Source organism: Musca autumnalis, unplaced genomic scaffold, assembly GCF_047663935.1.
Source record: "Musca autumnalis isolate F117 unplaced genomic scaffold, ASM4766393v1 scaffold_1, whole genome shotgun sequence".
Lineage (NCBI taxonomy): Eukaryota > Metazoa > Arthropoda > Insecta > Diptera > Muscidae > Musca > Musca autumnalis.
Window position 1 is genome coordinate 295497383 of NW_027411644.1, and position 25317 is coordinate 295522699.

Below are 25317 nucleotides of genomic sequence, written 5' to 3' on the forward strand. Positions count from 1 at the left end.
TAATTGTTCTCTCTTTAAGAGGCGTTATTATAAGTAGCCTTTTGTTATTGATTGGATTTTAAAATGGCAAATGGTCTGTTCCAGAACTGCAAGAATCTACTATTTTTTCGATAACATAAATGATATGTTCCAGTACTGCAAGAATCTACTAATTTTTACTGCTTTTTTCGATAACATAAAGGCAAAAAAGTTATCGTAGTAAAATAAAAATTTCTGGTTCTGGAACGGAGAAAAAGTAAAAAATTTTATCGTAGTAAAAAATAGTATCTTCCCAGCAAAAAACAAATGGAAGCTGTGCAATTGGAGTTATGATATCACACCATTTTTCGATGTAGTCCAATAGAGTTATGAATAGACAGCTCTAACATTACTGTTCACGGAAGAACATATTAATTTTCTAATAAAGATAGTGAATGTCTTGGTGAGGCTTGCGTGTGTAGATTAGAGATCATTTTGTTCAATAGGGATCTAGTTTAAATACAGTCCACTTGAAAAGGGTAAACATGTGGCAAGCAGACCTCCTTGTCGTGGGAGGTCGTTAGAAGAAAGGAGATAAGAATTTCCATTCCCACGTGTGGTATGTCTGAAATAAATTGGTACAGGCAATCTATGAGCAGTCTAATAACCATATGGTTGCTTGCTACATGTATGCGCATGTAAGATAAGAGTATTTTACGACCACTCCATAAGATTGTATGGCAGATGCGTTCGTACACATATGTGCACTCTCACTTTCTCTTTTCTACACACTAGTTAAGTAGGTTAAGTAATATTTTACTATTTAGTTCTTAAGAATAATTTTGCTTTTAATAAACAGTGCATGTATAGCATTCAAAAAGGAAATAAGTGTTTTCTTTCCTTAAGTCTATAGGTCCCTGTAACAATTGGTCCTTCGAGCCGGATCAGTGGCCGACACCAAAGATCTGGAAAGCTGAAAATTTGCCTCACAGGGAGGAAATTGGGTCAGCAAGTGGCTATAGGTGAAGTCTTAATATCCAAGGGAGGGTATTGTCCGTAGGGGAAGGGACATTCACCATGCTGCGACAAAACGAGATGACGGCAAAAAAATGAGGAAGAAGTGGAGAGGCTTCTTGGTCTCCTCATCTGGGCTATTGAGGAGATCAATGAAACCCAGTCTGAAGACTACCACGAAGAGATTTGTGAGTATGTCGAGACTCAACGGGCTGCAGCATCGAACCTGGCAGTTGAAAACAAAATGGTAAAGGAGAAAATGCTCCAACTGTTTACCAAGAAGGATGAGCTGGTGAGACAGGTTGTAAAAGAGATGGTCGGAAGGATGAAATTTCCCATAATACCCCTGTCATTGGAGGAAGAAGAACGAAGGAAAACACAGAAAATAGACACCATGTACCAGATGATATGGAAATTGGAGCGTAAAACGGCGAAATCAAGAGCCATGAATAGGATTCTTGAAATGGATCTGAAGAAAGCTGAAGAGGCTAAAGTATGCCTTAAAGCCAGACTGAGCGCTCAGTGTGAGGTTATTCGAGACTTACACACTAAAGATGAAGAGGCCAAAGAGGAAGTCCAGGGCCTAAAAATGCAAGTAGATGAGCTTGCATCAGAATTAGATGAAGAGCGAATGGAACGCAAGGCCGCTGTGGCGACCATAAAGAAAATTGAAGCTAAGATTATGGCCATGGAGGAAGCCATGAAATCGTACAAAGACGAGACGCGCAGTCAAGGCTTCGAGAGCAGAAAGGCTGAAATTAAAAGTAGAGTTGGCTGCCTCTGAGAGAGCTGAAACGGAGCGCGATGAGTTGGTAGCAAAGCGTGCGGCCAATGAGGATGCAGCGATTGGCGGTCAAACCCTGGAAAAGGCGCATTGTGCTAGAGAGGCTGGACAAAGCCACGAAGAAGGCACAAATCCGCAAGACGAAAATGAACTACTGTTGAGTGAACAGCAGAAAAGTAGTGTACTGAAGGTGGTTGCAGCGGAAACCTCGAGAAGTATGGAATCAGGGCACACTACTGTCATGCTAGCCAAGGCAACTAAAGGACCAAAGAAGGATGACTGTCTTCAAGGCCGGAGGAAGACTATGCTGAAGGCTAGAGATGTGAAGCTGCCAAAGAACGAGTTACGGGCTCCTAGAATGAAGGTGCAGCTATATAAAGAAGATTCAGCCTTGGAAAGAAAGCCGCCAAAGAAAGATAGCTTTCGTCAACGCGGTAAGAAGATGACTAAGGTCAGAAATGTGAAGGCGCCACAGCACGATGACGTTGCTAGTGCTAGAGTGAAGAAGCCGCCAGATGAAGACGGCTCTGCCTGGAAGATGAAGGTCGTTAGAAGAAAGGACATAAGAATTTCCATTCCCACGTGTAGTATGTCTGAAATAGATAGGTACAGGCAATCAATGAGCAGTCTAATAACAATGTGGTTGCTTGCTACATGTATGCGCATGTAAGATAAGAGTATTTTACAACCCCTCCATAAGATTGTATGGCAGATGCGTTCGTACACATATGTGCACTCTCACTTTCTCTTTTCCACACACTAGTTAAGTAGGTTAAGTAATATTTTACTATTTAGTTCTAAAGAATAATTTTAATTTTAATAAACAGTGCATATTAAGCATTCAAAAAGGACAGAAGTGTTTTCTTTCCGTAAATCTATAGATCCCCATTAACAATTACCATTAAAAAGTACGGGAACACAATGAAAAATATCCTTGTAACAAATTAATTTAATATTTTTTCACATTGTTTTCACATTTTGATACTAAAATTTTTTGTTGCAGCAATTGACCACCTACCTTGTTTTGTTGTGATACGTGAAAAGTGTTGCAACTTTTGGTACTTTTTTGCTTGATTCCTCGCGAAATCATGAAACGACCCCGAATGTAAACCAAGCATAAACTGCACTTAAAGTACAGTACACATTGTCAGTTTTGAATGACGATTTTTTGCAATTATCGATAACTGTCCAACCGTCCAGCAACCACAAAATATTTTGTGGTTGCATGATGAATGACACAAATGAACGGCCACACTAGCAAGCAACAACAAAGCTGTCATTCAAAACTGACAATGTGTACCCAGCTTAAAGTTCATTTAGACTACTCTGGATTTAGTAATTATATGGCTTTATTTGACATGTCGCACCTGAAAATTTCAAAATTTTCACTTTTCATAAAAAAACGATACATAATAATCAACTCCACCTACTGTAAAAAACTCCCATTGTTTTGTCTTCTCTTTCGTCAAAAAATACCGATAAGTCAATTGTCATCTCTTCAGTAGTGGGATTCTGTAACTCATTTTTGTTGTTATCGATAATTGTCGGTAAAATTAAAATGCTTATAATTTCGATAATTAACGAAATTTTTCGGTATGTTAACGATGAATAAAAAGTAGTCGCTAGCCTCTACCGACACAAACAGTGATGCCAACTTTTCTTTATGTTTTTAGTCATAATTTTGCGATTTAATTTTACCGATTTTTGTCGGTAACAGCAAAAATGAGTTACAGAATCCCACTACAGAATAACCTCCCTGTATCGACAAAAGAGACTTATTTCAAGTTGCGCCCACATGTTTCAGGCATTTACATCGCGAATTTTCCAGCAAAGGAGTAGTATTTCGAATTGTTTCCTCTTTATGTTATCAATCACCGCCCATTTTTCAGTTAAAGGGACACAAGTCGAAATAATTTCCTACTAAAACAAACATTTGTTTCAACAAGATGGTAGTAACTCGAAAAATAGGTAGAAATATGACCAAATACTTAATGAAATAAAAAGAAATCGAGTGCTGTAGTGTAGTAAAAAAGATACCTTTACGATGGCATAGTTTTTTTGTGTATTATACCTTTAACATTAACATAAATCGTTTTTTGTCTCTACTGAAAAGTAGAACATTTTGAGTTACTACCCTTTTGTTGAACAGGTGCGATATGTTGTATGAAAATGACAACTTAAATCCACTGGATTTGCTAAATCCAGCATAGTCTAAATCAGGCATTAAACGAAAATGTTAAACTTTTGTGGGGAACCGTGCCCGATATTACCCTTTTTCCAACTTAAACAAAGTTTAGACAAAATATTACGAAGGCAAAATTTTGGACCGAATCGGTTGATCCGTTCGAGAGTTATCGAGAGTTCCAGCCACTACACTTGGCGCCGTAGAACTTTTCACAGTTGCAAACATGCTTCTTCGTAATTAAAGCGATTTGAGAACAGGCCTTGAATTAAACTTTTCCCAAATTTTGTGTGGAAGGTACCCGAAGGATTGGACCGAAAGAGTCGATACAGTATTTCGCTCTTATATGCACCCCGAATATAAGCATTCCCCGCTTTATAGCACTGAAATTTGTGCAAATGTTATTTTTGGCTCAAAATACATGGACATTATTTCGATATATGCATCCCGCTTATATGCATTCCCCCCTTACAAGCACTTAAAATTTGGTCATCATTCTTTCATTTTGATTTAAAAAAAATCGTTTATATGCACCGGCTCAAAATAATTTGGATAAAAGTAAAATTTTTCATCGGCCTTCGATTGTCATATTGGATATGACGATACGCAAAAAAGGACAATTAATATGGTTTTAAAGAAAGCTGAGGCGGTGACAAAAAACTAAAAAACTATTGACGAATTTAGAAAATCAGAAATATTGTTAATTGATTTAAAAAGGAATGTTTTTGCATTTACATACAATGTGATTTGTGACGTGCAGTGCAAATATTGTGAAATGACCACGGAAGAGGATTTTGATGATATCATGTCCGATTTCGGGCAATCTGATAACAACCTACAATGTTATGGCGGGCCAAGTGATAAATATATCATCAGAGAAGTTATGACGGAGAATAATGAATTATCTGAAAACGATTCTGTAGAAAATAAGATTTTCCCCAAAAAAAATTATAAATGCAATAAGTATTATACGTAAGGCGGTGATGTCAGTCAATAAATTTCTTCATGAAATAGAAAATAAAGAGCATAACTGACTTTTTATACCCTTCACCATGGTATGAAGGATATATTAACTTTGTTTTTTCGTTTGTATAAATATTCTTTATCAGAGTAAAATTCTGAGTCGATCTATGCATTTCCTTCGCTCCGCCTGTGGTAATCACTCACTCAACATTTTCAGACCGAATTAGCTCAAATTTGATATTAAAAACAAGAATACAAAGAACTTTATTATATAAACACAAATTAAGAAAGTTTCCATTAAATTCAATCACATTTGAGCTTCCTTCCTCCGTTCTCCATTTCATCCAAGCTCATCTGATTTTGCTTCATCATCCTAAAGGTTTTTTATGTTACCTACCCATCACTTGTTCAGTTTTCGACATGAACACTCCACTCCATTAAAAATTTCCGCCTCGTGAATTACCGCAAAAATGTTCGCAACTTAAGTTTTTATTTCTTTATTTTATAACAAATTCTTAGAAATGTATACGCTCTTTTTTATTTTTGGAAGAAATGATTTCGACAGCGGCAAGGGATCATCCAACTTTTTTTTAGGGATCTCTAAAGCAACTGCTTATAAATTGCATTTGTCATAACTCCGTGTGGACTGCATCGAAGGATGTAGTGAAATCATAACTCCACATGCGCAACTTCAAAAACTTTTTGCTTGGGATATAAATATATGTAGAATACGTTACGTGTGATGAGTACGTTAACTTATGCTTGGTTTACATTCGGCATCGTTTCCTGATTTCTTAGGCGTTTCGTGATTTCACGCGAAATCAAGCAAAATTATTGCACGGTTACACTACAGTTTTTTGCCGGGTTAACCCACTTCATGAGGATTTATTTGTTTCATCTGGTCAAATCTGACCAGATTTGCCATACAAAAATTAAATTCTCTCACGGATGGGTTTATTTTAAATCCGACACAAATCCACCAAAAATGCAGTGTTGTATTCGATGTATGTGTAAAAAAATGCAATATTTTACACTTTTACGATTGGTCGTATGAGATATAATGGCCTTTATAAATCTAAAGTTATTTGAAAATCATAAAATTATTTTTTTACATTAGGCACTTTTTAACAAAAAGTACGCTTGATACCATGATACAAAAATGTATCCCTGCTTGTAAAATATACGAATATGAGCAAAGAGGGGACGATATCTCATACGAGAAATTGTACAAGTGTAAAAAAAGACTTTATTACATTTTCCGTAAATGGTTTCTTTACTCACTATTTATGCATTTTGTCCCATATTTTTTGTTTTTCAATCAATCACAATACTGTTTAAATACTTGTACAGAAATTGTAGAAACTCTGGCAGAAATGTCAAAATCAACGTATCAGCCATTCAGATGCCAGCAAACATGCTATCAGTTTCTACTCGGCCTAATGTTTATAGCAGAGAAGTGCAAGTCTTGCTAGATTTCGGTGTACCGGAACGCATTTCTAGCACTAATTGGCAAAATACTGAAAGTATTGCATTTTCTTGAACACAACTGTTATCAATCAAAATTTATAATTATGATAGCTCTGTTCCTTTACGCGCAAGAATCTTCAAGTTTTACCACTTCCTTTACTTCAGACACCAAACAATTCATATGGGAGCAGTTTACAACTTTGGCTGCTTTTGCCGGTTTTACCATTTTCAAAAGTAAAGGAACAGACCAGTAGTGGGATTCTGTAACTCGTTTTTGCTGTTATCGATAATTGTCGGTAAAATTAAAATGCTTATAATTTCGATAATTAACGAAATTTTTCGGTAAGTTAACGAATTTAATTTTACCGATTTTTGTCGGTAACAGCAAAATGAGTTACAGAATCCCACTACAGATGTCTCAACGATAAAATTATTTCCTAGTATTATACATAATTAATACGACGTATACATATTTTTACAAAAAAACTGGTTTTGAAAATTCATGTTTAATCAGCTATGCAACAAACAATAAGTGTAAACACCTAGGTGTATTTCATTATTTCGAGAAATCCAGTGTAAACAAACTAGTATATGCTATGCTAGGGATTTATAAATATAAACGTCCTATTAAACTATGACAACATACAATTTTAAATAAAAATGTTAAATGTTATTCGCTAATTATTTTATTATTCACTGTTTTCCACATATCATTAATATAAATTTTCGATTTTATTTAATAATTGCGATAATAAATAGTAAAAAGTTGACAACAATATGTATACCAGCTGTTATATCTCTTGTTTGTTCTTAAAAACTTTTGTAAGAGCAAATAGGTCTGTTCCAAGGCACATTTAGAGAAGGTAGAAGTGACAATCAGCTGTATTTTTACTTTTTTTGCAACATTGGTTTTCAAAATGTAATAGGGTCTACTCATGAAATTTGAAACTTCGAAATTTGCTACCATAAAATACTTGTTTTCGTCCTAAACGTGTAATATATACATTTTGATTCAAATTTGTTCTAATTTAGCGAATTTTCAAAATGTATTTATGTTTTTTCTTCAGAAAATTTTTAGAACGACCCTATTATTCAATATTTTCTTTGACATTTAATTTTCAATAACAACAATGTTGTTTTTGTAAATTTGTTAGTTGTTGTAATTCATGCATCTACCTTATTTAAATGTGCCTTGGTCTGTACAATAACTTTCCCAGCAATTGACCTGTTCCCGTACTTTATAAAGTGGTAAAAGTTGTAAAAGTCATAAACTATTTTCATATAAATTTTGTGTACGGGAACGCAAAATGTGTAAAAGTGGTAAAAATTATATAAACTTTTTAATTCTGGAACAGAGCTATTATTTACTCAGCAAGTTCCAACTTCGCTCTGTGAATTTTATAGTACGTTTATATATAACCGGATTTAACAATCCCACTGGGTTTCAAATGTCAATTGCATTGCTTATATTTCAAATAAATCCTCATAAAGAAGATTAACCCTGCAAAAGGCTGTAATATAAATGTGGCCTTATACTTGGTTTACATTTACGAAATCCACTCGATTTCAACTGTCAATTCCTTTGCGTATACGTCAAATGAAAACACATCTGAAATCCATTTGATTTCATTTGACGTTTAAGCTATGGAATTGACAGTTGACATCGAGTGGATTTCGTAAATGTAAACCTAGCAGTGCTCTCTCAAGCAAAAAAATGCAGAAAGTTGTCGAACAACATTTTGTACGAACTTGCAAGAAAGTCAGCTGTTTCCGAAAATGTATGAAAATTGTTTTTGTTTCTTTTGATATTTTAAACCAAATGAAACAAAAACATAACATTTAAAATTGCATTTTACTTATTTAGAGCAATAATCCTTTTCGCAACGCTTTAGAAACCAAAAAAATATGTGAAATTGTGAAATTTTCTTCGTCAAAAATGTTAACATTTCAAGTTGTTTACATTGAACAGCTGATTAAAAGTCAGCTGGCCAAACTTACAAGTTTTTACGGGAAAAATTAGGTCTGTACCGTAACCCAAAAGTTTGTACAAATTTGTAAAAACTTTTACAAAATGCTGTTCGATAACAAACTTATATAGTAAAGGAGAGCGAATTTGGAGAGAATTTTGGAGGGTTTTGGAGACTTTTGTTACTGTGAACTTACAAGTTTTTGTAAGCTAAATTTTCCTTGTAAGAATTTGCAAGTTTGATCAGCTGATTTAAATACGAATGTTTTGTGGCGGACTTTGCAATTCTTGGCAAAAACATAAACAAACATTTTATTTATTATTAAAATAACTACAAGCTAAAAAAGAGAAGAGATAACTAAATAAATTATGGAAAACGACTTATTTTATAAAATAACTTATTTTGTAGTTTGTGATGATTGTTTTATTTCTAAGGTATCAAATCCCAGCAAAAAGCGGCGCATCCATGGAGTAGGAGGAACACTCTGTGGACGGCCAGCCGTTAATTTATGATATGGAAAGAATTTATGATATGGAAAGATAATTATTATAATTTTCGTAAACAACCTTCGATTGTTAAATTAAATCTTATCCGCCAAACTTCTTGTTTGTCAAATCATCTGACTTCTTACAAGTTTTTGCAAAATTTTGTTCGATAACATTCTACAAATTTTTAGCTTCGAGAGAGTAAAATTAGTGGAGAGAAGTTACTGAGAAATTGCAAGTACTTTTTACCTGCGTAGTTATCGTACAGACGTATTTTTGCAAGTTCTCAGTCACAGAACTTTCCAAACTAGCTCTCTTTTACTGAACAATTTTGTCATCGAACAGCATTCAGTAAAAATTTGTTTGATTTGTAAACATTTTTGGGTTATCGTATAGACCTAATGTTTGCACAAAAAAGAGGAAAATATTTGATCGAGAGTGTTCTCATTTTGGGCACATTGGTAAATTTTTCTTTGTTGGCAAATAATTTTGTTTCCCTAAAATCAGCTGTTCTCTTGGTTGCCCTTAAAAAATATTCGCTGTTCACATTGTGGCAAACAAATATTTGTAATTTTTCGGCAAATATTTGCCTAATGTGACCAAATTTACCAACTAAAAAATAATTTGTTTTATTTAATAAAATAAATTTAACAAAGTCAATTCTTCGCCTCTTTTGATCTACTTATAAATTTAAGCCAAAAGCCATTTTTGGGTATCAATTGGAAGCCGACTGGATCTAATTTTATGGGAATGCAACTCTTTTTGGCAGGTTCAAATTTGAAATCTCTCAACAAATAATAAATCAAAACTTTTGTTTCCAACAAGGCGAAGCGGGAACCTGAAATTACAAGAATTTGTTAAGACAAGGTAGAACATGTACATAATTCTTTTCAAATCATCCTACCAATACAAGTCCTTGGTCCCACACCAAATGGTAAATAGGCAAAGGGATGAATTTTATCTTTATTCTCTTCACTGAATCTTTCCGGATCAAATTTGTCGGGATTTTCAAAATATTTCGGGTCACGATGGAAACCCACTATCGGAATCCAAACATAATCACCTTTCTTTAATTCGAATTTTGTACCGTCATCCAATTCATAGGTGATGTCTTTATTGCACATACGATCAATGGCTATGGCGCCGGGCCATTTACGCAAGCACTCCTGCACCACCATGTCCATGTAACGCATTCCTATGAGAGCCTCATAACTGAGTTGTTTACCATCCAATTGTTTTTCAACCTCTTGAATTTCTTCATAGAGCTTTTCCTGTACATCGGGATTTTCCATTAACTCATGACATGTCAGACAGGTTAGGGCAGCTGATGAATCAAATCCGGCAAAGAAGAAAAGGAAACATTGACCCACAATATCAACATCACTCCATTCACGATTTGTTGTTTTGGCATGTTCCTGGCCCTTTATCATGCCGCGTGCTTCCATCAACATGTTTATCATGTCTGGTCGTACTATATTGTGTTCCTGACGATATTTCATGGCATCCAACACGAGGCTCATAAAATATGAAGTATACTTTTTGTCGAATAAATCAATATCCAATAACTACAAAAAGGAATGAAAGAACAATATTAAAAAATAATGTAGTTGCTTAGAAAGAAGTAACATACCTTCATGATTTTCTTAAAATTTGCATACATAAGAAATTTCAAATTTTGCGATACTGTAAATGTTGTCACTTTCTTGCCCATTTTATAGAATTCATTATCCATATCCTTATACGAATCCACTTGTAGCCCAAAAGCTGTGGAAGCAATAATATCGTTTGTAAAACGTGTAATAAAATCTTTCACCTCTAGTTCTAGACCCTCTGGGCTAAATACGGCTGGTTGTTTCTTAACATGAGCCAATGTATGCTGGGCTACTTCATGCATCAACTGGAACATTGAACGCATTTTACTACCCGTAAATGCCATTTCGAATCTTTCATCAAAAATAGCGAAGCGGTAAATAGATTTTTACCATCGTCTTCATCGAATACTGAACGATGATTTACGAAATGATCAAAATCTTTAATGGCGATTTGTTTCACCAAATCGGGGTCACGCACGAGGAACATTGGTTGTCGTTGATCAAAGATGCCATAGATTCTGAAACGAAGAAAATAAAGTTTTATGAAGCATCTTAACATTTATTATTATTGGAAATGGTTTTATGGCTATTAAAAATTATCTTTGCAACTGTTGAGGCTATTATATCTGGGTTTCAAATGTCAATTCCATAGCGCAAACGTCAAATAAAACTTCATTAAGAAGGTTAACCCAGCAAAAAGCTGTAATGTAAAAGGCCCCGGCACATACGGTCCGTTGAGCGTCGCGTTACAAAAGTCACATGAAAACTTCAAGAACAAACTTGGCAGCACTTACACTTTTTTCATGTGGTTGTTGTTTTCAAAGCGCGACGCAACGCACAACGGACCGTAGGTGCCGGGGCCAAAACGCCGTTGTAGATTCCCAGTCGGCGTGTACATCTGTCAGTAGTAGTCAACAGTGTCATGTCAGTAGTGTCATGCTTAAGTGTTCCATGCGCCATTTTGGACTTTTTTAATATACAGGTGGTTTCTAGGGTTTTCCGGTATGCTCATTCTGAATTTCTAGTCGGCTTTCTCCTATATGTTCTAGTTTCCGAGATATCCACGCCTCGACGGGAAAGCATCAACTTTTTTCAGTTATGAAATTAATATTTTAAAAATTTACAAGTTTAAAAACACATTTCAAAAATCAGAATTTTAATTTTCGATTTACTTACTTACTTACTTAGCTGGCCCATTACAGAACATTTGTTCTATAGGCCGAACTAAGAAGAGATCTCCATTCCTCTCTATTTGTTGCTTTGCACTCTGGAATACCGCGCCTTGTCATCTCATCATCCACTTGTTTGCGCCATCTATTCCTTGGCCTGCCAATTCTGCGTGCACCGCCATGTGGCATGTATTCATACGCCTTTTTAGTGGGTTCATCATCGCTCATTCTTTTGATATGGCCTAGCCAACGCAATCGCTGCATCTCGATACGTTTAACAATATTGATGTCGTTGTATAGCAGATACAGCTCGTGGTTCATGCGACGTCGATATTCACCGTCAACGCAGATTGGTCCGTAGATCTTTCGAAGAATTTTTCTCTCAAACACACCAAGCACTGCCATGTCTGCTTGCGCAAGTACCCAGGCTTCGGAGCCATACATCAGCACGGGTAGTATCAGTGTTTTGTAGAGCGTTATTTTTGTTTGACGAGATGTGGCTTTGTTTTTAAACTGCTTACTTAATCCAAAGTAGCATCTGTTGGCCAATACAATTCTTCTTTTTATTTCACAACTGATGTCGTTTGTTGTGTTGACGGAGGTGCCGAGGTAGACGAAGTCTTTTACTACCTCAATATTATAGGAACCAACTTCCACAGTCGGTCCGAGCTCAATGGACGCATTGCGCGTCGACACCATCAACTTGGTCTTCTCACCGTTTACCGCCAGACCCACTTTAGCAGATTCTCCTTCGACTTTTATAAAGGTATCAGTTACTTCTTTTACTGATCGACCCATGATGTCTATATCATCAGCATAAGCAAGTAACATGTGACTATTGGTGTAGATTGTGCCACTTCTTTTGACGTTTGCCTCTCGTATAACCTTTTCTAGCAGGATGTTGAAGAGGTCACACGAAAGGCTGTCTCCTTGTCTGAAACCTCTTTTGGTACCAAACTCTTCGGAGAGGTTCTTTCCTATTTTAACTGAGGACCTCGTGTCAGTTAAAGTCATTTTACAAAGCCGGATGAGCTTTGCGGGAATACCAAATTCAGACATGGCTTGGAATACCTTTGAGCGCAGCGGACTGTCGAAGGCTGCTTTATAATCGACAAAAAGGTGGTAGGTGTCGATCTGCATCTCTTGGGTCTTCTCCAGGATTTGCCGCAGGGTAAATATCTGGTCAATGGTGGACTTGCCAGGTCTAAAGCCGCATTGGTATGGTCCAATAATCTCGTTGACCATTGGCTTTAGTCGTTCGCACAATATCCCTGACACGATCTTGTAGGCAATAGGGAGTAGACTTATGCCCCTATAGTTAGAGCATACAGTCTTATCTCCCTTCTTGTGGACGGGGCACAGGATACTCAGGTTCCAATCGTCGGGTACTCGTTCTTCCTGCCAGATGGTGCTAACTAGCTGATGAATACACCTTATCAGCGTGTCGCCTCCGGTTTTGAACAGCTCGGCTGGTAAGCCATCGGCCCCTGCTGCCTTATTATTCTTCAGCCGATTTATTGCTGTCTTTACCTCATCTTGGCTGGGCGGTATACATTCAATACCATCTTCTGGGATTGGGACTGTGGTATCTTCGTCGTCTTCGCTGCTATTGGATACCAACAGATTTGAAAAATGTTCTTTCCATATCCTGAGTACACTATCTGTATCAGTTACCAAATTACCTTGCTGGTCTCTACAGGAGGATGTGCCTGTACCAAAGCCATCAGTTTGATGCTTGACTCTTTGGTAGAATTTTCGGACTTCATTCTGGCTCCTGTACATCTCGATTTTTTCACACTCCCGCTTTTCCATCTCTCTCTTTTTCCTGCGGAAAAGACGTTTCTCCTCTCTCCTTTTCTCCCTGTATCTCTCTCGTGCGCTACGCGTTGCTACGGATTGTAAAGTAGCCTTATATGCCGCATTTTTCTCTTCGGTGGCAGCACGACACTCCTCATCATACCATGGATTCCTTGGTGGAGGTCTCTGGTATCCAAGTATGGATTTTGCGGCTGTTTGCATGGAGTGGGCAATGCTTTGCCATTGCGCTGATATGTTATCGGGATGAGGAGGGCTTTGATTAAGCAATTGGGCTAGTTGAGTGGAATATGCTGTGGCTATCTGTTGTGATTGCAGCTTACCGATGTCTAACTTTCGTGTTGTGTCTGTTCGTACTTTGTTTGCTACGTTTAAGCGGGTGCGTACCTTTGCTGCAACAAGGTAGTGGTCCGAATCAATGTTTGCGCCTCGGAACGATCGTACATCCAACACGCTCGATGAATGTCTTCCATCTATCACAACATGATCAATTTGGTTTCTTGTTTTCTGATCTGGAGACAGCCAGGTGCCCTTATGAATATCGAGATGATTAAATCTGGTACTGCTAACTACCATGTTTTTTGCAGCTGCAAAGTCTATCAGTCTCATACCATTGTCAGATGTTTCACTGTGGAGACTGAATTTCCCGACTGTTGGGCCAAAGATATTCTCCTTTCCAATTTTGGCATTAAAATCGCCTAGAATGATTTTAATGTCATGGGCAGGGCAACGGTCATATGTTTCTTCTAAGCGCTCGTAAAATATATCTTTGGTCTGTTCATCCTTTTCTTCAGTGGGAGCATGAGCGCAAATAAAGCTGATGTTGAAGAATTTAGCTTTTATTCGAATTGCAGCAAGTCTTTCATTCACTGGAGTGAAGCTGGATACAAGATGTTTTAGTCTCCGACTAACTACGAATCCACAACCAAACTCATGCTTTACGTCATGGCAGCTATAATACAGTGCGTCACCTTTAGGTGTTGTTGTGACGCCTTTCCCAATCCATCGTATTTCCTGTATGGCAGTAATATCGGTCTTGTACTTTTCAAGTACGTCTGCCAATGCGAAGACTGCACCTTCTCTATAAAGAGTGCGAACATTCCAGGTGCAGATTCGCAGATCATGGTCCTTAAAACGTTTGCGTGGTTCGTCAACTTTAGAGGGGTTTGTTTTTCTTTTCTTTCGTTTTTTCATAGTAGGCTGTTTTTTCTAGGGGAGGGTTACTAACCCGACGCCCAAACCCAAGTTTTTAACGTTCTTATGGGTGAACGCGCGGCACATGTTAGCTCACTACCTTTAACGGGTGTTAAAGGCAGTTCCCCAGGTGACACCACGGGGAGGTCAGTGTCCACTTGGGATGAAAGAGGGACCAAGATAAATCCTGGGCTTTGCCATGTTAAAACCGGTCAGGACCGTTCCTTGGTATCTTCCATCCCCTACGTCACCCTTTTTTTCGATTTAGAAGTATTTAATTTATTGAGGCAAAAATGGAAAAATTTTTTGTCACTTTGTTCCATGTGATTTACAATATTTCACTTTTGTGTCATAAGTGCGGATATGGAATAAATCGACAAAAATTCTTTCTTTAAAAAAATCTCTATAACTTTAATATTCCAATACATATTCCTCAAAATTTTTGCAAATATGTTCTATATACTATTAATAATATTTCAAGTCAAAAATATAAATATTTGCTTTAGCCAGCTTCACACAGTTGTGACGCAAAACATTAAAATGCGATTATCTCAAAACAGGCAAATGGCGTATTGAACACTTAAGCATGACATCGACGGTGGTAAGATGGCGACAGTGGACCGACTGTATCTGGCCACATGAACATGTCACTGTGAAAGCTATGATTTCATTGTTCATGTTCGGCCAGAAATACAGACTTGATATTAGGTCTGTTCGATAACACAAAAGTTTGTACAAACTTTTACAAAATGCCGCTCGATAACAAACTTGTTTAATAAAAGAGAAATGAGAAGTAGTTGCAAGAAATTGCAAATACTTTTTACTTGCGAAGTTATCGAACAGACCTATTAACTTTCTAATAGCTCACATGCCCGAATATTGCAATGCCTCCAGCATAGGATGTAGGGAGTTATATCCTACCATGTCATTCCGTTTGTAACACATCGAAATATTCGAAATATTCAGTTACGAATGTAACTGATAGGTTTAACTTTATTTAGTTTAATTTCCGTTAATTTCAAAATTTGAACTGTAACGTAAGGTTTTTATTACGCATTTACTTTATTTAAGCAACAACAACTAGAATTCTCTTCATCATTCTAGTTCTTACTTTACATTTCATTAATGTGCTTTTGTTTTGCCATAATCATGTAATTATCGTTTAGTTTGTTACTTCTTGTATTTCTTGCATTTATTTGTAAGTAAGTAAGTAATTACGTCATTAGTGTGCTTGTCCACTTGTATTGATCTTCGCCCATGTATGTTCTTAAATCGAGTTCCTCACTACAGCAACTTCATGATTTTACTCTAGTATGGAAATCGACCTAAGAGCCGTGGATTTCATGAAATTATTTTAATGAAACCATCTAGTGTGACCATGGACTTAGTGCTAATGTGCGTCTGTGTGTTCGTTGCACAGATTCTAGGTGTTGCCAGATGTGTTCTAGAGAATTCTTGAACAAGGTGTTTTGTGAGATAAATACAGGTGGAATCAGCAACAGTTATGCTTGGTTTACATTTACGAAATCCACTCGATTTCAACTGTCAATTCCATAGCTCAAACGTCAAATGAAAACTCATCTGAAATCAATTGGATTTCATTTGACGTTTGAGCTATGGAATTGACAGTTGAAATCGAGTGGATTTCGTAAATGTAAACCAAGCATTAGTTGTGTTTAAGCGTTGAACTGAACAGTTGGTTAGTCCGTGTTTAGACACACAAATTTCTCGGGAAAGTAAATTCAGTTTTTAGGCAATAGGGGGTAGGAAAGGGTATTGAGGAGCTCTTTCCTCCCCGCTCTCTCCCAAAAAACTCAATTTACTTTCCCGAGAAATTTGTGTGTCTAAACACAGACTTAAAGAAGAGCTGCGTGCTAACTAGAGACAAGCTGTGTGCTTAGTAATTGAAGTCGGTACCGAATAAGTGTAATAAAGCAAATAAAGCATTGTAGAAACCTAATCTGAAACGAACCCTGTTTTATTTGGTACAAATCGTACTGGGGAATAAAGCCAAGTCTACACGGAGATTAGTTAAACCTAATTCCGTAACAATATATTCTTGATCAGCAAAAATCTTAGTCAATAAAACCATGTCCGGCTGTTGGAATTAATATAGTCCAAAAGTTTCTATAACTTGTATGATGTTTGATATTGAAAATGGGCTCTATAGCTTCACGTTTTGATATAGCACACATAAAACGACCCCTCCCGTTTTTTTGTGTTATTGGAATATAGCCTTCTTTGGGGGTACAAAAAATTCCCGCCGAGAATGATCGGTACGGGTCCACGCTTTAATTCAGACTGCCCCTAGAACGGTACCTTCTGATTTTCTGTATGTCCTGGTCCACACTAACGTGAATTTCATTAAAAAGTTTCATGAAATTAGGTGTTCTTAAATCGAATTCCCCACTACAGCAATTTTATGATTTTATGATTTCAATGAAATCACTCTAGTGTGGACCGGGACTATTTTCAAGGTTTGAACTTCATTATCACACCGAAATGGCTGAAATTTAATGTTTAGCATTATTTGGGTTTACAAAAGGGCGGTATCGGGGTTTTCGTTTTTTTTAAGTTTTAGGCCATGTTTATATTATAGCCTTTTGCAGGGTTAACCTTCTTAATAAGGATTTATTTGACGTATACGCAAAGGAATTGACATTTGAAATCCAGTGGGTTTGTTAAATCTGGTTATATATAAACGTACTATTGGCCTTAGACTATGAACTTGTACTATGATTTAAACTGTATATCCCATAGAATATACGTCAAATAAAATCGAGTGTATTTAGAACTATGATTTATTTGACGTATATACTATGGAATTGGCATTAGAAATCGAGTGGATTTATAAGTCTAAACGTACAATTATTATCCCACCGTAATGGCTGAATATTGGTATTTAGCTGAATATTGGTTATTTATTCCTTGACTTCTTTATGCAAAAAGTTGGCTAATGGGTACTTTATGTTATTTTACATATGTGTTGTCACTTTGTATATAAAAAGTTACAACCCATATGTAAAAAACATATAATGTATATACAAAGTGACAACACATATGTAAAATAACATATCGTGTAAAGTACCCATTACCACTACAGTCACATATGTATATTAATTTGTTCATTATTGGTTTAGACGTTCAAAGTTAATGGAAAAGAAAATGGAGTTTATGGGCGAGGGGGTAGAGAGGAATAAGTGGGGGTACACACACACCCTGTGCTTAAATGAAACCACTCTAGTGTGACCTTCGACATACATGAACTCAACTGTCCTGTCATGTGTAAACGCAGGTTTAAAATTGAAAACAAGCACAAAAATATTATTCGCTTGGCAAAATTAAATTGTTGATTTTTTATAGTAATATGTACTTGCGAAAGAACGATTGGTCAAATATTGATATGAGTTGAAATATGTTTTAAAAGTACGGGAAGGGAAAAATTACAAATATTGTAATTTTAGCCGAACTGTCAAAGTATCTGCAAATCGGATGCCAGCAATCACGATGTTATTCTTGTAGCTTATTTAGACTAGCCATAAATCCTCGACTGGATTTAATAAATCCAGTACAAATCTCATTGCATTTAGATATACATTTTGGAGGATTTAAATGGCAGTCGGCTGATTTTTGTTCATAGCACAATTACCAAGGTAGATGCATCAGCCCATCTCTAACGCATTTTTTGATTATCGACAAAAATCGTTAAAATTAAAATGCTTATAATTTCGGTAATAAACGATATTATTCGGTAAATTAGCGACCAATAAAAGCTCTGTTCCTTTACGTGCAAGAATCTTCAAGTTTTACAACTTTTTACTCGAAAACCGTTCCTTTACTTTAGACACCATACAGTTCATATGGCAGCAGTTTTCAACTTTTACTACTTTTGCCGGTTTTGCCATTTTCAGAAGTAAAGGAACAGACCAAAAAATTACTCGCAAATTTCTACCGATAGCAACAGTGATGTCAACTTTTATTTGAACTTTTCAGTCATAAGTTTGCGTTTTAATTTGACAGATTTTAGTCGGTAACCAAAAAATGCCCTAGATAATCCCACTACTGATCGAATTTGAAACGTCAAAAGAATTTTTTGTAAATTGAATTCGTCTCAAAAAACACGCTAAATTACAAATGTATTGTTTAATACTGAAAATGTTAGCACATTATGCTACTAATGCTAACTAAAGAGCAAATAAAGAATTATTTTACCGCAGTTTACCCATCTAAAATAAATAAACGAATTATTTTATCGTTTAGACATCATAAATATTAGTCTTGGTTGATTAAAATCAACTTTGTACATCAAAACAAATTTAATTTTTCCGCCGTGTTTACCATGGTAGAACAAGAAAAGGTAGCAGCAATACCCAGCTGACTGAACTGGGTTGTAGTGTTAGTGTCAAATTCCATTCGACATTTTATGTATTTATTTCTATGTTCGATGTATATTAGGGATATATATTTTTGAAGAACAAATTTATTCATCAGAAAAAAAAAACTATTTCCCATAAAGACGGCTTCATATCATTGACATGTAACCTCCTCCAGGTCCGAACGACATGCCGCACACTAAAACACCGCTTATAGAGGCGGTACAATATTTGTTGATATGTGTGGTATTTTGTTAAACTTGAAAAGAATAAAGCCCTAATAAACATGTGCTTTTTTGTTTTCAAAAGCAAATGATTGAAACAGCTTCTCTTTTATCAATGAATTACCAGCGACCCGAAACATTTTTGCAAGTATTCTACTTTCTGCGAGAAATTATGCATTTAGTGGAATGATATCGAAACATTCAAATTGAAAATCTAACGAGTTTTCATTCATGTTTTCCAAAATATTCAATCAAATGTGAAAAATTATTAGTTTTTTTAAATTCCAATAATTTATAGACATTTTCTTGTTTTGTTTACATTTACGTTGACACTAAGGTTTACAAACAAAAACAAATTCCTTTGTGGTTGTTGTTCGAGTTGTATTTGTTGTAGTATTAACTTTACCTTGTATTTGTTCTACCATGCGTGTTTACCAATTCTTACATTTTAAATTATTTTTAGTGTAGCAATCCACCGATGCATCTACCTTGTTTCTTGTGCTAGCTTGCAACTTTTTGTATTTTCTAGCAACATGTTGCAAAAAACAGAGTTGTATACGAGGATTTATGCCAGATTTAAAACAAATCCACTCAATAGGAGGATTTATTTTTGTATGGGAATCTGGTAGATTTTGGCTTGATTTAGCAAATAAAACCTGATAATGTGCTAAATCCGGCTAATGAAGTCATATCTAAATGGGCTACTGGTTTATATTTACGAAATCCACGTGATTTCAACTGTCAATTCCATTGCGTATACGTCAAATAAAAACTCATCTGAAATCCATTGGATTTCATTTGACGTTTAAGCAATGGAATTGACAGTTGAAATCGAGTGGATTTCGTAAATGTTATAGCACGGTGAAGGCCTGCGTACATAAGCTGCCTTGCCTGCTTACTTCTGATAAAAGAATAAAAAAGAAAAGGGCAACCCAGTTCGAAATTTCCTCGGCCTTCTCTACTCTTTTATTTTTATTATGTCAAAAATGAAGCAGAAACGCAAGGCAATCAGGCAGAGCAGCTTATGTATGCAGGCCTTTACACTACAGCTTTTTGCCGGGTTAACCCACTTCATGAGGATTTATTTGCTTAATCTGGTCAAATCTGACCAGATTTGCCATACAAAAATTAAATCCACTCACGGCTGGGTTTATTTTAAATCCGGCACAAATCCACCAAAAATGCAGTGTTGTATTCGATGTATGTGCAAAAAAATGCAACTATACTCAAAAAGTACGAAAAGTTGCAATTGTTTTTATAACAGAGTTTGTCGTGTTTTACACTTTTACGATTGATCGTATGTGATATTATGGCCCTTATAAATCTAAAGTTATTTGAAAATCATAAAATTATTTATTTCTTTTACATTAGACACTTTTTTAACAAAAAGTACGCTTCAAACCATGAAACAAAAATGTATCCCTGCGTGTAAAATATACGAATATGAGCAAAGAGGGACGATATCTCATACGAGAAATCGTACAAGTGTAAAATACGACTTTATTACATTTTCCGTAAATGGTTTCTTTGCTCACTATTTATGCACAAAGACATAAATACAAAAAGATAAGAAATTTTTTTGCTATTATTCTTAAGTGAATGGCTTTTGAATTTAACATAATGTTATATAACGATATGGTGATATAACATTTTTTTCTTTTATACATTTTTACGTGTTTAACCGAATTTACCGATCCAATTGACATAGAATTATTCTTTTATAGATTCTTGAATTCATAAATTTCGTTTCTGATACCATTACATGAAATGTTCCTCCTTGGTTGCGATTTTGAATTAACTGCTACCTGTTAAGGGTAATGTTTCTGTACAAAGTTTCGTAAACATTTTTTTGTTGCATGTATTTTGTCTAGTCTTATGGGTACTTTACACGATATGTTTTTTACATATGAGCTGTCACTTTGCATATATATTTTGTATGGGAGAAGTGACAACTCATATGTAAAAAACATATCGTGTAAAGTACCCATTAGTTGTATTTATGTCGTTGTTATGCATTTTGTCCCATATGTTTTGTTTTCCAATCAATCACAATACTGTTTAAATACTTGTTGTAATGCATCAATAGTTACCATTTTAATTTTTGGAATGTTATTTTTTTATTATTATTTTTTGATATTTATGTGTTATTTTTTTATGTATACGTAAACAAACATCAGCTGACAGTTTATATCCTCGAAAATCTATGTATAACCAGCAAAGATTAACCCACTGGATCTATTAAATCCAGCGGTGAAGGTTAACTTCAATAGTGTAACCGGGGTATTAATGTACTATTAGCTCAACCAAACTTGTCAAGTGGAAGATATGAGAAGAGAACGGCATTTTTCTTTTCACTGTCTAACTAGACGTTTACATACATATTTAAAAATTTATAAATGTATTTGTGAAAAAGGCTTGTATTTTTTTTCTATTGTCTTGCCAGTACTGGGATTTGTAAACGCAGGGTTAAATTTAAGTACAACTTTTGCTATTTTTGGATTACGAGAACACTTTTCTGGCGACGATATTTTGGAGCATAGCAAAAGTGATTTTTATTTTTTACTCGATTTAGTTCTTTTAACATAAACAGTAAAGTCCTAAGCTTAAATTTATGAAAGCATCTGGCAACCAAATCAAAATAGAACCATTGTCATGATAACAAGCACAATTATAAACGTGCTCTTAAAAATGTAAATAATCTTGATTTCTTTTGACATCTCTCGTTAATTGAACGAGCATTGTGTTTGAAGCATATCCGACCTCAACAAGTATGTTTATTAACCGTGTGTATGTAATTTTATTAATAATCATGAATAAATTGAATAAATTTGTTATTGAAGGTATTTCATGGCATGTGCGCCTAGGGCACTAGCTTCCAGTCTGTGTCTGTCGTATGGAAATACAAAAAAGAACAAATTAACGAAACTCAAAACGACATCGTGTGTGGTTTCATATATGCTCTGTTCCAGAACCTGCATGAAGCTACTGTTTTTTACTACGATTACATTTTTTCCTTTATGTTATCGAAAAAAATAGTACAAACTAGTCGAAGGTCACACTAGAGTGGTTTCATTGAAACTTTTAGGGATTCTTAAATCGAGTTCCTCACTACAGCAACTTCATTATTTTACTCTAGTATGGAAATCGACCTAGGAACCCTGGATTTCATGAAATTGTTTCAATGAAACCATCTAGTGTGACCAAGGACCTAGTAGATTCTTGCAGTACTGGAACAGGCCAATTAACGTCTACGTGATATCGTTAGGAGCAGCCTCGTCTGCCTGAAACTACTTGCAAGTACTTCTTTCTCATTTCCCTTTTACTGTAGTGGAATTCTGCAACTCATTTTTCGAGTTACCGACAAATATCTGTAAAATTAAAATGCTTATAATTTCGGTAATTAACGACATTTTTCGGTAAGTTAACAACAAAAATAAAGCTGTTGCTAAATCCTACCGATAGCAACAGTGTTGCCTACTTTTATTGATACTTTTCATTCATAATTTTGAGTTTTAATGTTACCGATTTTTGTGGGAAACTCAAAAAATTAATTACAGAATTCCACTACTGAACAAGTTTGTTATCGAACAGCATTTTGTAAAAGTTTTTACAAATTTTTGGGTTACCGAACAGACCTATTGTCAGCTTGAAGAATTTTCGGTCAAAAAAGAGTTATTGTTGTGCTAGTTTCGTTTACATCCAACTGGATTTATTTAATCCAGAGGGTTTAAATTATCAAATTTAAATAAATCAACGTAATCATGGGGTATGACTTGAATTTTAGAGAAACTAATATAACGTTTACATTGCATCTGGATTAAGTAAATCCGACGAATTTAAATTAAATGGGTCAATGACTTTGGATGAGATATATGTATTTGCCAATTTTTCACCTGGAATATTTTATTTCCTTTGGTCTTTTCTTTATTTTTCTGATATTAACACGGAGTTCATAGCTTTTAATAAATATAAATCATTATTTAACGAAAGTATTTTTTAATAAATTAAACAAAAACACTACACTTACTTTCCATCATATTGATTATAAAGGTCTATGAAAAGATCGAACATTGACTTGCGACGTAACACCATGTCCAAGAAATTACCAAACATTGGAACGGGTTTGGCATAGGGTACACCGCGTTTCTTAAAGAAGTCATAATTGGCGGTCGACCAACGATAGATCAGATATAGAACCACCGACAATAGTATTACAAATTCCACCCACATTTTAGTTATATTCTATTTTTTATTACAATCTACTGGTTTTTTTACACAATATCACGTTATTTGATTTCAAATTTACTTTTATTGTTACGATCACTTCGACATCACCGCTCAAACTGGACGTGGGAATTGTGCAAAACAGCTATTTATGCCCGCTTAAGCGGTGGTGCTCAAAATATGTTCTTGCTTATTCATTATTACTCTCAGTAGAATTTAATCGGCGTATCTGCTTTGTTTGTGTTTTGTTTACACCAGCATTCCGCAGCCCTTTACTCGCGAGCAACCAAGAAAGCTTCGTTCTTCACTCACTAATTGAAAAACCATTCACTGACAACAGTGTTTGCTCAAATTCATGTTGTTGTGTGCCGAATGCTGGTTTACACGCCTGTCCATTTGATGTTTATAACCTCAGTATTTATGTTAACGAAGTATATATACTTTTAGTCCAGTCGAAATAGACAAAAATTCCCACAAAGCTGAATTTTGTTGGAAAGCTGGGTTAAGCCATTTGAAGCAACATCCTAAAAGTCCCCATCGATCCCACGTGTGCAAAAAAAGTTATTCGGTGTCAAAGGTAAAATTTTGAGACTTTGCATAAATCGACTCATTATGTGATATTAAAGTACGGTTACATTAGAGTTTTTTGCCGGGTTAACCCACTTCATGAGGATTTATTTGACGTTTGCAGTATGGAATTGACATTTGAAACGCAAACCCACTGGGTTAATCCGGTTGAGTGTAACTGGGGTATAACCATGGGTCTCTTTCGTTTCCTTTTGTATGTTACATGTACATACTCTAACCCTGGGTTTACACATGACAGGACAGTTGGGTACATGTATTGATTGTCAAAAATCCAAAACTTGTCTGTGTGACGTGGGCGTCCAGACAACTGCAAAAACAATTGTAAAATTATGAATGAAAATCGTCGATTTCTTTTTGTTTTCCGTTCACATATTTTGTTCATGTTCTTTTGTTTTAAACACATTTCAATTATTATCTCACACATTTTTACAAAAAATGTCAAAAATTTGTTAACCCGACTGTCTGTAAAAAAAATGATGGACAGCTGGGAGACAGCCGACAAATGTATGTATGTGTTAGTAAATCAGAGTTGTATTTGAAGACAAACTGTCCGGTGTAAACGCCTAGTAAGGTATAAATATATAGAAAAGAAATGTAATTAGATATTTATAGCACTGTTACACTAGAGCCTTTTGCCGGGTTAACCCACTTCATGAGGATTTATTTGTTAATCTGGTCAAATGTGACCAGATTTGCGATACAAAAATTAAATCCTCTCATGGCTGGGTTTATTTTAAATCCGGCATAAATCCACCAAAACTGCAGTGTTGTATTCGATGTTTGTGCAAAAAATCCAACTCTGCTCAAAAAATACCAAATGTTGCAACTGTTTTTGCGACTGAGTTTGTCATGTTTTATGTCATGTTCATACTAGCATTTCAATCACTTTGTTCCATCTCATAATTACGTATACGAATTAACCCGTTCATACGACATGGTACACAATTCATTGCAACTGATTCAAATTTTCACACTTTTTATTTACTGATTTTAAAGAAAATTTCAGCCAAAAGACAAGTTAAATTAGTTAATAAGAACTGAACAAATATTTGTCCTTCTTTCAGATATCTATTTAGTATTAAATTACATTATTTTAATTCATGTTTTCTATTTTTTCTCACAATTTTGGTGTTTTCAGAACATTTTTTTAATTTTTCTATTTTCAAAATTAAGGAGAGAGAGCATGGTAGAACAAGAAAAGGTAGCAGCAATACCCAGCTGACTGAACTGGGTTGTAGTGTTAGTGTCAAATTTCATATGACATTTTATACATTTATTTCTATTTCGATGTACATTAGGGACATATATATTTTGAGAA

The 25317-nt window shown here is 35.4% G+C and overlaps 2 protein-coding genes across 3 annotated transcripts in view; one reads left to right on the forward strand and one right to left on the reverse strand.

Moving 5' to 3' along the window:
- Sol1 overlaps positions 1-25317 on the forward strand; it is a 458110-nt gene that overhangs the window by 372116 nt on the left and 60677 nt on the right. The window lies entirely within an intron of this gene.
- LOC141389735 (probable cytochrome P450 9f2) lies at positions 9268-23530 on the reverse strand. Its single transcript, XM_073961721.1, is given in 5 exon segments — positions 9268-9658; positions 9725-10385; positions 10451-10752; positions 10755-10930; positions 23215-23530. Coding segments are annotated over 5 exon segments (1524 nt in total). The 5' UTR covers positions 23418-23530; the 3' UTR covers positions 9268-9476.